The 14,505-nt window shown below is 38.6% G+C and overlaps 1 protein-coding gene across 8 annotated transcripts in view; it reads left to right on the forward strand.

Annotated features, from left to right (window-relative positions):
• Positions 1–14,505, forward strand: part of NPAS3 (neuronal PAS domain protein 3) — a 616,938-nt gene that overhangs the window by 582,358 nt on the left and 20,075 nt on the right. For all 8 annotated transcript variants that reach the window (XM_051621658.1, XM_051621659.1, XM_051621651.1 and 5 more), the window contains 2 exons: positions 2,491–2,684; positions 8,886–8,992. In XM_051621658.1, coding sequence (XP_051477618.1) covers positions 2,491–2,684; positions 8,886–8,992 — 301 coding nt within the window. The remainder of the gene's footprint in view (positions 1–2,490; positions 2,685–8,885; positions 8,993–14,505) is intronic.

Consider the following 14,505-nt stretch of genomic DNA (forward strand, 5'->3'; position numbering starts at 1 on the left):
CATAAAACAGTTTATTCTCGAAATTTAGCTCCATTAAAGTAATAATACTGCTTTAGGATATGACAGAGTAGTGCTGAGGGATTGAATTATAAAGAGATTAATTTTAGCTACTGGAGATAATTGACCCTATAATTCCTATCACCCCTAATCCCAGTTCAAATGAACCAGTATTAAAAGTGGCAATACTCACAATGTATACAAGGTCATGACAGCTTGCATTGTTTTTTACTACCAATTAGGTTTCCCACTTGGTGCATTTGACTAATGTTGTCCTAGAAAGGGATTTCAGGCATGGAAATACAGTTTCTTTAGAGGCACACAGGCACTGGAACTGATGGGCAGCTGTACATTTCCCAGTGTACAGAATCAGAATGCAATTGAATGCTGAACCCTAAAATTTGAAATCACATGGGGATTTAGAACATGTTCCGATCCATAGTAGAGGTAGAAAGAAGCTAAATTGAATCTGGAAGCAAACTCTCTTGAAATTCAACAATGTGTGTGGTGTGATCTAGCAGATTTTGAACTGTCTCTTGGGGTAATGCTACATCTGAGGTGTATTTCAAATGGGGAATCAGGAAAAAGTGAGGTACTGACTGAACAGAGAGTTGTTCAAAAACAAATCATGTTGCTATTTAGCTGCAAATTATGTGGAGGCTTAAAAAAACAGAAGAGATAAATGAATTTTAAGTATGATATATCTTAAAAATTCCCTCAACAGATTTGAGTTTTTTTCAGTAACCTGAAACTGCATGATAAAAAGAGACAGATAATGATATAAAACAGATGCAAGCCTAGCTAGAAGGAGCAAAATATACTATTACTGCTCCTCCTGTGAAGTTAATCCTATTTCTTTTAGCTATTTCTTAATTAGTTAATGAGGTCTTGAGGAAAAAAAAAAAAAAAAAAAAAGTGTTTGGAATGGTGTTTATGCATCCTTGCCTTTAGGAACTTTTTCAAACATTTATAGAATAACTTATCCTTGGAAGGTGTGTTAAGTGTGAGTTTAGGCAATAATTACTTCAAATGTGGGTGGTCAGAAACCTGCAACTGAAATGGACAAATACAGCAGCTAATCACTTTCCTCATTCAGATTCACTACACTGGCTGGAGTTGAAATGTAAAATAGTGGAGAAAGGAAATGTTTTAATGATTAGGTTGAAAAAAAAAAAGAAACAAACTTCAAGACTTAGATCACAGATCTGCTAGCTTGAATTAGACCTGAATTTACATGCACTTTGTGGTATGCAGTCTTCTTAATGAAAGATTTTCTTCGCTCTCATTTTTTATTAACAGTCAATCTCAGACCAGAAGCAAAGGGTTTGGCCCCTGTCTTTGTGAGATGAGTATCAGTGGATGTATAACTACATCCCATCTCTGTCACCTCCTGCAGTGCACTTGGTACCAATCCAACATCTCTGTTGACCTCTGGGATCACAGTAAATGGGGCTCCCATCTCCTGGAAGCCTTCTCTTCATGCTGACGTTGTAACACAATCTGAGGGTGAAAATCTGGGAGAGCCTGCAACTGCCAGTTTTATGACTCTTTTAATCCATGAGTACAAGAACTGCAGTCTCCATTTCTGTTTGATATCTGACATCAGAGCTGTATTTATATTCTTTTATGGAAAAAAAAAACCCTGACCTTTCTTTATTCACAGAACTCCTGAAGGAGTGAAACTCGAAGTGGCAGATTATTATTTTCCCAGAGTTTAGATTTATTCCATTTCAGGCAGCATTCTTAGAATTTCACTTGCCAGGGTTGCAGTTGTATCTCCCAGACATCTTCTGGTGTTATATTGTGAACAGGGAAAGATACCATCCACCGCCAGAGATCTCCATGCTTACACAGTGTAGCAGGCAAAGGCATTAAGTGTCTAGCAGCTCTTAAAATCTTGCTGTGGAGGTAAGAAGACCATTCTGGAGCTGAGCTCATTGATCACGTGTAGGTTGTTGCTTCTCAGATTGCCAACCGCAAAGTAGTAGTGCAAGGCCGTGAGTGGTGTCTCCACAGTGTGGATGACTAGCAATTCAATCAAATCTGTTGTGGAAAAGTTTCAAAACTGCTGATCTTTTCATCTTATATTCAATCTCCAAATGTTATAAAATTAGTATTTTATTTATTTCTACCTTTATTATTTCAATTTTATCTCACTCTCTCTTTTCTTTTGTTGGATTTCTAGCTTGTTTTTTTCTTCTCTCTTTCTGTCACAACCACCACAACAAAAATCAATAGCACAGGAGTTCTGAAGGTTTTATTTGATGAATATGAAGCATCTGCCTGTTACCATGTCTTCTTTTTTTGCTATGAGGACATATAGGACATGTTGACAGCCAGTATTAATAAGCTTAACACTAATATTGGCAGTTAATTAATTTTTGACTGTGTTAAGTGGTCTGAGGGAATAGTAATGCTGTACTTTAAACGAAACTGATGTCACAGGTGCATCCAGAATTCACTGGGGTTTCTTTTATTGTTTTTATTTTCCAGGTGATTCATATAACAGGCCGGTTACGTCTGAGAGTGTCACTGTCCCACGGACGGACAGTACCCAGCCAAATCATGGGACTTGTTGTCGTTGCTCATGCTTTGCCACCTCCTACAATTAATGAAGTCAGGATTGACTGCCACATGTTTGTCACTCGTGTGAATATGGACCTCAATATCATTTACTGTGAAAATAGGTACAGCTTTTAGCTCCTTTTTTCTTTGTTTTAGCTGTGTGTTTTCTTTGTTCCATGGGCTTGGCAAAAAGTTTTGAAATTTTGTGACTCCTGCAATGTCATCCTGGTGCTGTATGAGACCACTGAATTTACTCTCATCATCATCACCTTCATTTTCATTACATTCTTAGAGGATAAACTTAAATTGAAAATGGTACTTTGTGAAACAACTGGAATAGGGGAGGATAGACCAGGTAAGATTCCTCTAAGCTTTCCCTACTCTTTGCAATCTCTCACCATCCGTTTCAGAGGCAAGATTTGGGACTAGACAGACGTTGGTCTGACCTGTATGGCTGTCCTTATGCTCCCCCATCCTCCCCCCACGTCTTCCTATCTGAATTTTTAGATTTTCCATTTTTTAACTAATTGGCAGATTACAGCACATCATGCTCGGTGTTTAATGGAACAGAAGCACAGATGGTCTAGATAGTAGGCTGGAGAGGTGGGATCTGTTGCAGTAAGAGGTGGGAAAACTGTAGAATAAAATTGGTTAGGGGCATACTCAGAAAGACAGCATGAAACAGGAACAGGTGATGAGGAGTTGGTTGAAGGGGAGCTACATTTGAAGTGATAGCAACAAGTGATCTATGAATGTGTGAGATAGAATTTAAATTTAGCTGTCTGTTTCCTGGGGTCTAGGTGCTGGTAGGTTGGGTGCTCCCCATGGGGGTCTGTCAGGGCTGGCCTGGCAGCCAGGGCCCAGCCAGGAGCAGGGCAGCAGGGGGGCAGTGAAGCAGCAGACACTGGGCACCTTGCTGGGAGTGGACTGAGGCCAGGCTGGAATGCCAGCTGGACCTATTGGGGAGCTGGAGACCAGCCATACTGCAGGGCAGCTGGGACAAGAGCTGACAGGGGGTCCTGAGCCATAGGCCAGGTGTGGGGAGCCGTGAAGGGCTGACATGGTGTCCTGGCTGTGGGCAGGGTGGGAGAAGGATCCAGAGGGTCTGGTGATGAGCATTAAGGCTTATTGGTGAAAAATAAGAATAAAATCTACAGAATGAGTATTTAGAGAAGAGTGAATACCTCAGAAGGAAGACATAAGTAATAAAAAACTCAGGATCCATTGATGGAAGTCTGAGGTATGGTAAATTGGAAAGGAAGAAAGAAGGTAATGCAGCCAAAAGAAATTTTGTCAGAGACCTATCATCAAAAAAGTGGAACGAACAAAATGACTAATGCAAGCTTTTCATGTGACAGCAGCTGTGGTATATTATAAGTTAAGAGTGGAAGCTCTCTGATCTGAGCAATCATAATTTCTCAGTCACAATACCTGTGATAGGGTAGCACAACAATATAAACTTTCCTAAAAAGGGAAATGCTTAGTTGAATCAGGGCCTTAAACATTTTAAAATAATCTTGGATTTCCGTTATGAGTTTCTCTTTCTTGTCATGTTGCTGAACTACCACAACAGTGTTAAATTATAATATTACTTGGCTATTAGAGAGAACACTTCATCTAAACTTCCAAAGCATTATATAAAAGAGAATATATATTATTCTCATTTTTAAGCTTGGAAAAACTGCTCTGTGGAAAGAGGCTTGCACAAGGTCACAGAGAAAGCCAGTATCAGAGTTTGGGCAGAGTTTTTGCCTATGACTCCACCCTGTGAGCTTCTAGATTCTGTATAATCTGGCAGCTGGTGAAAGAGCTCTGAGGATTAGCAGCAGGATCCAGAAGAAACCTTTGCCTTAATCTTTTATTTGACTGTGACCTACCTAGGTGGTAATGGAAAGCTGCTACCACTGCAGAGCTCTTCAATAGCCTCTGAGAAATGAGTTGCTGGTATCTGTCCAGTTGCTAATGAACAGATTTCCTTTTAGCAAAATCACCTGCACTTACTGTTACCTTTGTTGGCAACTGCAACAAAAAAGCCTGGAATCAAATGGATGTGAAAAATTAACTATGCCACCAGGTCAAGTATGATATGGATTTGTGGGCTGTGTTAGATTTATACTTTCTCTGCTGTCATTTTGCCATTTTTATGAGCCCTAAATTGTATATGTTTTTTTTTAATTAAACATTTTTCTCCAACTTTCCTTTTATGGTCATGTAGCAATAAAACTTTTAAATGCCTGAGAAAAGCACCACTGAAAAAAAATAAAATGCATCATATGTGGAGCATTGATTGGTAATCACATAGAAAGAGCTGATAACACCTGGTAAACTTTGATAAACCAGCTGACGTATACAAGAAAGGGTTGAGCTTACTGATGTTTTTCATTTGTTAGGTAAAGGCAACATTATAAAACAACTTTTCCTTGTTTGTGATGGATTTTATCTCATATACTATGGTAGAACACATATGACAGTGCTTGAATTTATGTTGCGAGTTTCATTTTAAGCCCCTGTGTCAGTCTTAAAAATAGTTTATAAAAGGAATTTAAAATAGTAGAAGCACTTCTGCTGAAGCTGGGAGGTGAATGGTGGCTCACCGAGGCAGTGGGATTTCCACTGATGGAAAATGGAGTAAGGATTGAAAGGACTTGGATTTCATAGCAGGTTCAAAGCAGAACGTGACTGTAAAAGCCGGAGGAATGGAAAGGACAGAAAAGGGGAAGGAATTAACTGAGCAGCTCATAGAAGCTGTCAGATGAATTATCTGGGCATTTGCCAAGGCCATTCTCCGAGTCGGTGAAGTTAGGATCTCTCTTCTGGGACTATAGAAAAGAAGATAAGTATCCCATCCTGAATATATGGGCTTGACTCCTGACACTGTGGGCAGAGGGGAAATTCTTTGTGGTGCCACAGTAACACAAGCACAACATTGATGAAAACAGAGAAAAATGGATCCATGCTGGGGAAGCTGTAAGCACTATTTATGGAGCAATGGGGAGTTCCTGGCAGCTGCAGGGAGCGTGGAGCAGAAGCCGTGCTACTTAACTGAAATGAATGCTCACGGTGGACCATTGGACCAGCAGGGGTGAGATCAATAGTACTCCTAGTTTTCCAAGTGGTTGCCTGCTTGCAGCAGCAGGAAGCAGTGACATTACTCAAGTCTTTGGGTGCATCTTGTTACTTTCCTCTGAATTAATACATCTGCATCAGAATCCTGGATGCAGTGCCCAAACCAGTCAGCAGTTAGCTTTCCTATTAGTCAAGATCCATTAGCTAGTGCATTAACTATTTCTAACAATATTTTTTATGCTGTTAAATGGGGTTGTAAATTTTTTTCCCCTAAAATGTGGTGTTAGTCCAAGTCTGTTTTTCAAATGTGGGATTCTTGTAATCTAAACTTCACCATCTAGTCTACAATAGTTTAGAATCTCTTTATTGTTCTGTGGAGAGAGAAAAGCACCTTCAGAAGACAAATCATCTTAGGGGGTGATAAATAAAAATGAAGACTACTGCTAGAGTACAGCATCAGTCTGTGTATTTTCCGTGTCAACTCATAGTGATTTGAGACCTTCTGGAGACAGCCTATAGACCAGTTTAGTGTGGACTAGTATGTGCCCAAAAGGAAGTAACCCAGTGAACATGGTGTTTTCCAAATGCAAAAGGTTTGACCTGTTATCCGTGATAGTGGTTGCCAGTAGTTCCTTTAGGCATGCAGAAGCAGCCCTGAGTAGAAAACTTAAAGCTTAGAGCTACAAATGTGTGCACAATTTGGTCCTAATTCAGCAAAGCACTGTACCATATACCTATCTTTAAATTTCAATCACATCAGCAGACCTGTTAGTCACTGGAACCACTGGTCTGCTCAAAAGTAAGCTTATGGTTATGTTTTACAGGATCAGGTCTCTGTATTCAGCAGAACTGAGTTCCTATTCATCAACCTGTTGCTTTGTTTTGTTGAAGGGCTTGGGAGCCACAAGATCTGTCTGCTAACTCTTAAGATATGCTGTAGTATTTCTTCCTTTTCTCCATTATTTATTTCCCATCTTTGGTACCTTTGATATAAGCATAAGTGTCCTATTTGATTTAATTTCTGGTTGTGGTGTCATTGCTTGCCAGTGATGATTATTTACATCTGCATATTCTTTCTGTTTCTTCTGGTTTTTTTAATTAAAAAATAAAATAAAATCATGTGGCCTTCCTGTGGCTGTTTGAAACAGCTTTTTCTTAATATTATCCTTAAACTTAAGGGATTGTGAATCTGCTTCCACAGTTGCCTTGCTTTGTTCAGATAACCGTGTTTTTCTTTGTGAAGACTTTACACAAACATGCTGCTACAGAGAAACAAGATACAGCTGAGTCAGATTTACCAAAGGAGGAAGCAGAATGGTCATCTTCCATGCCAGCCCTCTGAATCGTAGCACGTGCACCCTGGGTACATCACAGGGCAGTGGCCTACCTGGAGATTGCCCCGTGCTACTAGGCTGGGCAGGGTGGGATTTATTCTGCCTGATCTTGAAGCAGCGCCACCTCCTAACAGAAAACACACAGTTTTTGGGCCAGAGAAGAGACAGCAGAGTGTGTCAGTGAGGAGAGCATAGACATAGGAGCGGGAGAGAGTTGACTTCTGGTTTCTGCTTAATGGACCATTTATACACTCTAGTTTAGTATAGAAAAGTTAATATACAGTTCAGGGGACAGGAACCTTTAAATGCCAGACTCCTTCCTTCTGGTGAGGTTTCTTTTCACTAGGCAGGGGTCCCAAGTCCTCGGTTTCCTAGCCCCTAATTCACTGTGCAACAAAAGTGGAGGAACTCAGCAGGACAGACAGGGAGTCCCACGGCCACTGTTCTAGACTCTTCTTTACCCTGGTTAATTGCAACCTCTCTGAGAAGGTAAGAGAGATGCTTTTCAACTGTGGTTTGTGATAAACATTAGACAGGTATCCCTAGATGAGTATCCGATATTTGATTAAGTTCTAGAACTACTAGGCAGTTTTTTTTTAAAAGTGCACGTCCTTCAACATGCTCTATCACAAAAGTGGGAGAAGGCTGTTGTGTTTTGTGCCAAACCTGATCTGACAATTTTTACTAGCAAATTGAGTCCACCTGCTTTACCTGTGATGTTTTTCATGTTTGTTGTTTTTTTTAATTGGGACAAACCACCAGTGCAGCTGTGGTGCTATCTAATGCTTCCATTTTCTTTCAGTCTGTCTGGTCTATGCGTTCTGCCTGCGTCAGACTCCCAGGCAAATGGAGCTCTGCAAATCAAGTGTCTCAGCAGATGTGTTCACACCCTCTGCCCACTAGGAACCCCCCAGACCTACACAGTTTGGTTTCTGGTTTAGCCTCCCCCAGCACCAGACTCCAGTTGTTTTAGCTATCTGGTTATATCAAGATGTTTGGTGTTTCTTACCACTCCCTTAAATGGATGGCAATTATAACTTAAAATTGCAAAGTGGGCTTAAACCAATTTCAAACCCTAAAAAATTATTCTGTTTCTAGAAAAAAGACATGCTTTCAAAAGCTTGTGTGAGGAAGGCATTTTCCAATTGTTTTGTTACTTTCTGTGCTGCGATTAAGGACATTGACATCTTGACACTCCATGACAGAAGTTTACACGTGCACACTGACACAAGCGTGCACACACACACACACAGACGCATGCACACAAAGGTCTGCAGAATAGATTTTAAAGTTTCTATGTGCAATAAACAACAAAGTCCCAGTTGAAAGGGCCCAGAGTGAAAGCTGAGCTCCCAAGTGAATTAGACTAAAAAAGATAACACCCTGAGGCATCTGTGTGTCTCAGCATTTAAATTATATCCCTTGAAATATCAGCTTGGACTTGGTGCCAAGAAGTGGTTGAAGAGCTTTTTCATGAATATACCCAATAGAAGACCAATCTGTTGAAATGAAATGTGTCTCTAATCATTTGGTATAAACATAACATGTTTTTTCTTCATTATGTAACCTTGAACCATCTTGGTCTTTTAATGAGGGTTTTGGATTGTTGCTAAAGCTTTACAATTTCATGGAATTATATTGTCTTGGTGTTATGCTCCAGGGACAATGTGCAGTAGAATTTAACTTTCCACTTGCTTAAATGGATAAAATTATTCCAAGGTTTCTTTAAAAATGTTTGTTTGTTTGTTTTGTCTAGTTTTGCTTTGTTTTTCTTGAAGGATGTGTCCGTTTTGTACAGATATTCCATTCAAATTACTATAGTGGTAGAAAATCTTTTTAGCATGTTTCACTGTCTGCATCATCTGACAGTTCTCGGATTCATTTCCTTCTTGAATTATAGGCTGTATTTGTTTTCCTTTTTAGGATTAGTGATTACATGGATCTGACCCCTGTAGATATCGTAGGAAAGAGATGTTACCACTTCATTCATGCTGAAGATGTGGAAGGCATCAGACATAGTCACTTAGACTGTAAGTACTTCCATTTTTGTCAAAATCTGATACAACACTTGATTGCTTCTGAACTATTATTTATATTCCACGACTGAGGCCTTCATCTTGCACCTGCTTTTTTTGTCATAGAGTTTCATAGAGAGTGGCTCAAATATAACTTTTTATATTATTTATTTTCAAGTCTTTTTTTTTTACATATAAGACTGTTCACATATGTGGAATAAAATATTATATTTGCATTACCAGGGTTTCCAGCAGCTGTCCATTTACAGGTGCTGTGCATTATTTTATTCCGTCAAAGTGATTTTGCTTAGGTGAGAAACTCCTTCCCTAGCACGGAAAATGAACTTTTCTCTTTGTTGTTGTTTTTCTGGGTTTTTTTTTTTTCTGAATCATAACATGGAGGTCAAAAACTGGGAGTTTCACCAGGTTTTTCAATACAGAATTGATCTACAGCTCTACTAGTTGTTTAACCACACTGGGCTAACAACTAAATGTCCCCCCTCCCTCTAATATCTGTAAATCTAAGTCCCTGGAATTTGCACATGGGTAGTATCTGATCAGGATGAGGATAACAAAAGTACAAAAATATTACAAGAGACAAACCTTACCAGAGAGAATGTGCATTTGTTGGTGTATGGGGGAAGGGAGGTTGAGCTTGATTCCTTGTAATTAAAGGCTTTGTATTCCTCTTACTAAAAGCCATAGGGCCTAATTCTTTTCTTGTTGCAATCTGTTGACTTCAGGGATGGTGCTCCTGATTTACCCTGGTGCGAAAAGAGACTTAGGCCCATAATCTCTAATTTATCTGTGCCTGCAGTGAAGCCAGATAATTCTTTGGAAGTTTCAGTGGCTGACTGCGTTTATGATTGACTTGTGTGTTTTTCTTAATGTAAAAGACTATCTGGAAACTGCCTCTTATATTCAGAGTCCCAGACCTGAGTAATTCTGCTCCCCCTGCACCATGTCCTTCCAGCATTTCCTAATAAAAAGAGTAGAAACCCAAATATAGACACATTTAATTAGCTTTTACAAAACCATATGACTACAATAGAAGGCAGTATAAATCTTCAGTCTGAAAGTGTCTTGCTTGATCTGCAAGAGAAAATAGGAGGATAACTGTAACTGGAAAACAGGAGAACAGGATCAAGCTCTGTAAAGCTTTCAAATAATCCCTGAAGTTTCTAGAAGGTAACATGCATTTGACATAAGAAGGTCAGGTTGATACATTTTTATGGAAAAAAAAAATAAGATCAACTATCCAAAATTATAAAGTGATTTTGCATTGTTTACATTTTGAGCTTTTAATATTCTGGAGAATATGTCGGTTGCTCAGAAATGAAGGAACAAATTCAGGAACTTTCTTGGTGCTCTTGAAACTGGAAGTCAAAAATGACAAGTTGCACTTCTACCACACTATCTGACCAAGGAAATAAAATATATTTATGACTCAGACTTAACATACCACCTGGCAGAGGTGAACATCCCATTTGAAAAAGACCTTAATCTTCTGAATGACCAGTTCTCTCTGAAATAGAATATGCTTTATGAAACATTCATCTTCAAAAAACTTAGAGATTTGTGCAGACAGTGTGAGTGCAATGAGGTCCAATGTATAAGCTCTGAACTAGGACTCAGGATACCCTGGAGACAGGAATGACTTCCAGAAAACTGTTTCAACTTTTGTTCCTGCTTTCACTGTATGGGGGGGACTTTCTTCTGTTAGCATCCAGCACTGTGGGGTTCCAAACTTGGCTGTGTGGCTATAGCATCATTACTCTTACTAGGCTAATTTTTTTTTCAATACATGAGGCTGGTTCCATCTTTTATGTATAATTGTTCTCTTGGCTTATAGGAGCAAGATGTTAATAGAATCATTCAAGTTGGAAGGGACATCAGCTGGTCCAATCACATGCTCAAAACAGGATCAACACTGTATCAAAGCAAATTGTCTAGGTGATCTTGAAAACCTTCAAGGTCAGACTTTCCACATCTTCTCTGAATGGCATGTTCCAGTTATTCTTAATAAGGGCTTAGTTATCTTCACAGAAATCTAATGGCTGTGCACTTTTTAGTACAACCCATGGAGCACTCTGCGGGTTCATGCTTAGCTATACTTTCCACCAGGATCCTCAGGTCCTTTTCTGCAAAGCAGCAACCCAGCCAGTCAATCTGGAAATCAGTCCATTCCAGGTACAGGGCTTCACATTTGTCTTTTTGAGATGTCCAAACTCATGCTCTGGATGAAAGTTTTTCAGGTGTAAATTAGACTTGGGAATAGCTCGGAAGTATACCTGCCCATTATAAGTCAGAGATGTCTGACTTTTCTAGCATTTGGAAAAGTATTTTCTAGAAAACCAAGAGAAGGAAATCACAAAACCCCAGGATACTTCATAACAACATGTCCACCCTAAAAAATCAAGTTCTAAACAAACTAGAGAAAGAAAATCCTCCTGGCTTAGTAAAATAAAATTAGTTCTAGAATTCAGGAATTTGCAGACACTGGCTGTAGAAAGTAAAACCCAGCAGAACTGCAGTTCCCCAAAACAGACAATGCAGCAGATTTGTCATTACAGCATAGGAAGTAATTGCTTGATATTACAGTGGGGGGGAAAAAAAAAAAAAAAAAAAAAAAAAAAAAAGCCAATATTGTGCAATATTTTGAAGAGGAGCTAGAAGCTAAAGTAGTGGTTAGAAAGCCTTATTGAAAAGTAGAAGCAGGACTTGAGAAAAGGTTGCATTTGATGAAGGACTGCAGAATGCAGCTAAAAATCTTATAGGAGATAAAATATTTTTTCAAGATTGAAACAAGAGGAATCCCAAATTGCAGCGGTAGATCTAACGGTAAAAAGAAACATAAATAAAACTAATACTGTGCCTATTCACCCACAGCAATCAGAAAAAAAAAATAAAAAAAAAAATTTGAAAAAGTAAGACCTCTTGCCTTCTCATGCAGTTTATTCATAGACATCAAAGAGGAAAACAAGTAAGAAAATGTTGCAAAAAAATCACACAGAAAAAATCAAGAGGGCTGTTAATGGCTTCAGATAGTAGCAGCCCATTAGAAACTTTGAAAAACAGGTCTTGTTAAGGCTATCTCAGATAAAAGACAAAAGTAGTTTCAGGAATGTGACCTTAACAAGTTTAATGGTGAAGAAGGTTTGCAGGATTATAGCAGGACAAAAGTCTTTTGTAAGGGAGCTGCTGCCCTAATGAAAAGCCAGTTACAGTCAATGGAAAAAACTTTCATTGACTTCAGTGGGCATGGGGATTATGCCCTAAAAAGGCAAATTTATATGGACTAAAATTCTGACCCCAGTGAAGTAAACAGCCAAAATTTCATCAGGTTCAGTGGGATCAAGATTTCTGCTTGGAGATTTATGTTAATTATAGCTTGATGCCCTTGTGGGGTAATAAAACATTCATATTCTGAATCTACATATGCCTGGATGTATTCCAATGCAGTAACACATGGTGGTGATGTCACAAGTTATTAAAGCATCAAGTTTTTTCAAACAAAATAGAAAGTTTAGGGATATTGTTTCTATCTTCTTTCATTTAATCTTTCAATGATCATGTTTTTTTACAAATCTCCCAGACGATTTTTTGGTGTTACAATTGTACCTTATTCATCTGCTTCCCATTTTATAATGCTTCATGGTTTCAGAAGTTTAGGAAACATCTGATTTGTTCATTTTTGCTGTGTTTGTTGAATAAATTGCTAGTAGGATCCTGACAGATATCACTGATCATAAATCAAGTCTTTCTCACAGAGGTAATAATTAAAACGTTCACTTGTCTAACAGCTTGTACACCATCTAGCGTCGTGGCTTAGCTGCTGGCTCAGCTGACACACAGCAACTGGCTAAACTACATCAACTTGTGTTTGAATCCAAGCCCTCAAAAACTGTAGGTCTAGTGGAACCCTGGCTCAGGTACAGTCCCTGATCCTAGCTCTGTGTAACAGCTCTTCATTACAATATGTGTCATGAAAGAGTTGAAGTTGAATCTTTAGTGTTTCATAGTTTTTCTTCTAGAACTAACACTCTAGAAAGACCCTTCATGTCCCCAAGTCTACTTTACCACTTGTAAGAATGGGAAAGGTAATCGGATCCTCTCTGTTTACTTACCTCTGGGTAGAAGCATTGCAGAGCTGAACTGCATGTCAAATAGATGGTAGTTCATACACTCACATAAAACTATGAGTTCCTGCATGTGTAGAACTGCCCTTGTTCCAATGACAAGAAAATGTCCTTGATCTTAAACCTAGCAGGATACATTTTATGTCAAGTCAATATAAGAAATCAAGTAGAATAATAAAATTACTGTTGCATCAGGTCTTAGCACTGTCCGTAGAGCTCGGCAAGGGCAATTGACACACACTGCTCCCTGGAGTTTGATGCTGTGCATATGTTCTTCCCTTTGGGTGACAATGTTATCATACAGAGGTCTATAACATCTGTTTTTTATTTAAAAGGTACATTTCTTGCTAAGAATGAACGCATGTCATATGCTACAGGAGTATACATCTTCCATTTAATTGGAAAAAATTGATTATTTTCATTGAACATCAAGTACCTGATGTTACTGTTCATTGAAAGTCATTAAGCAAGCAACAAGGAAGGATAAAAGCAAGACCTCTGAAGGCAACCATGAATATGCTTTTGGACAAATGCAGGACAACATACCACAATTTGAAAATTAATGTATTGCTTGTAAGAACACTGTCACAAGTATATACTGGTGTATAACGTGCTTTTTCATTTTGGAATCCTAATTGAGGTCTAAATTCAGAAATCTGACATTGACCAAAAAGATACTTGTCATCAGCTATTGCTTAGAAAAGACAATTCTGTTTCTTCAGAATTTGATTTACAGCTGTAAGAAATAGAGTTCCTCAGTAGCAGTGAGGCAGGGCAGTTCTTTTCCCATAAAGCATACTCTCTGATGAGTATGTTTAGTAGCACTCCCTCTGATCTACTTTATCTGGTTTCCAGTGATTGGAATAATGCAGTCTTTGTGAAAATAAACTGTTCCCCATTCACCTTTTTCATGGCTCCCCTGTTTTTCAAGGGATATTACCCTCTCAATCTGCTTTTGAATCAGTTATATATTCATTATTTCTTTTATATATGTTCAGTAGAAAAATTACATTGTTGTACAAAATACTGCTTAGCGGTTTAGCCTACCAGCTGTAGTTGAACTAACCCTTTTAACTTATGCACATCAGCTATAATTTTTTATTCCTTTAATAACCTCAAACACATGAAAAACAAATAGAATGAGTTGATAATTTCTAACACTAAAATACACTTCACATATTTTGCTATCATGCTGTGGAATAACTCTGCAATGTCAAGTAGCACACAATTAGTAAAACCGTAGGGGAAAAAAAGAAGTGTTTTGATCCTGAGGATTTTTTATCCTAATCAGATCGAAAATTCAGTGCTCTTGTAGCGCTTAATATCTTCAATCACCAAAAAAAATCAAACTGATTCCAATGTCAGGTTTTTCATTCTGAGACTGAAATA

This window comes from Apus apus, chromosome 5, assembly GCF_020740795.1.
Source record: "Apus apus isolate bApuApu2 chromosome 5, bApuApu2.pri.cur, whole genome shotgun sequence".
In the NCBI taxonomy this organism is placed as follows: Eukaryota; Metazoa; Chordata; class Aves; order Apodiformes; family Apodidae; genus Apus; species Apus apus.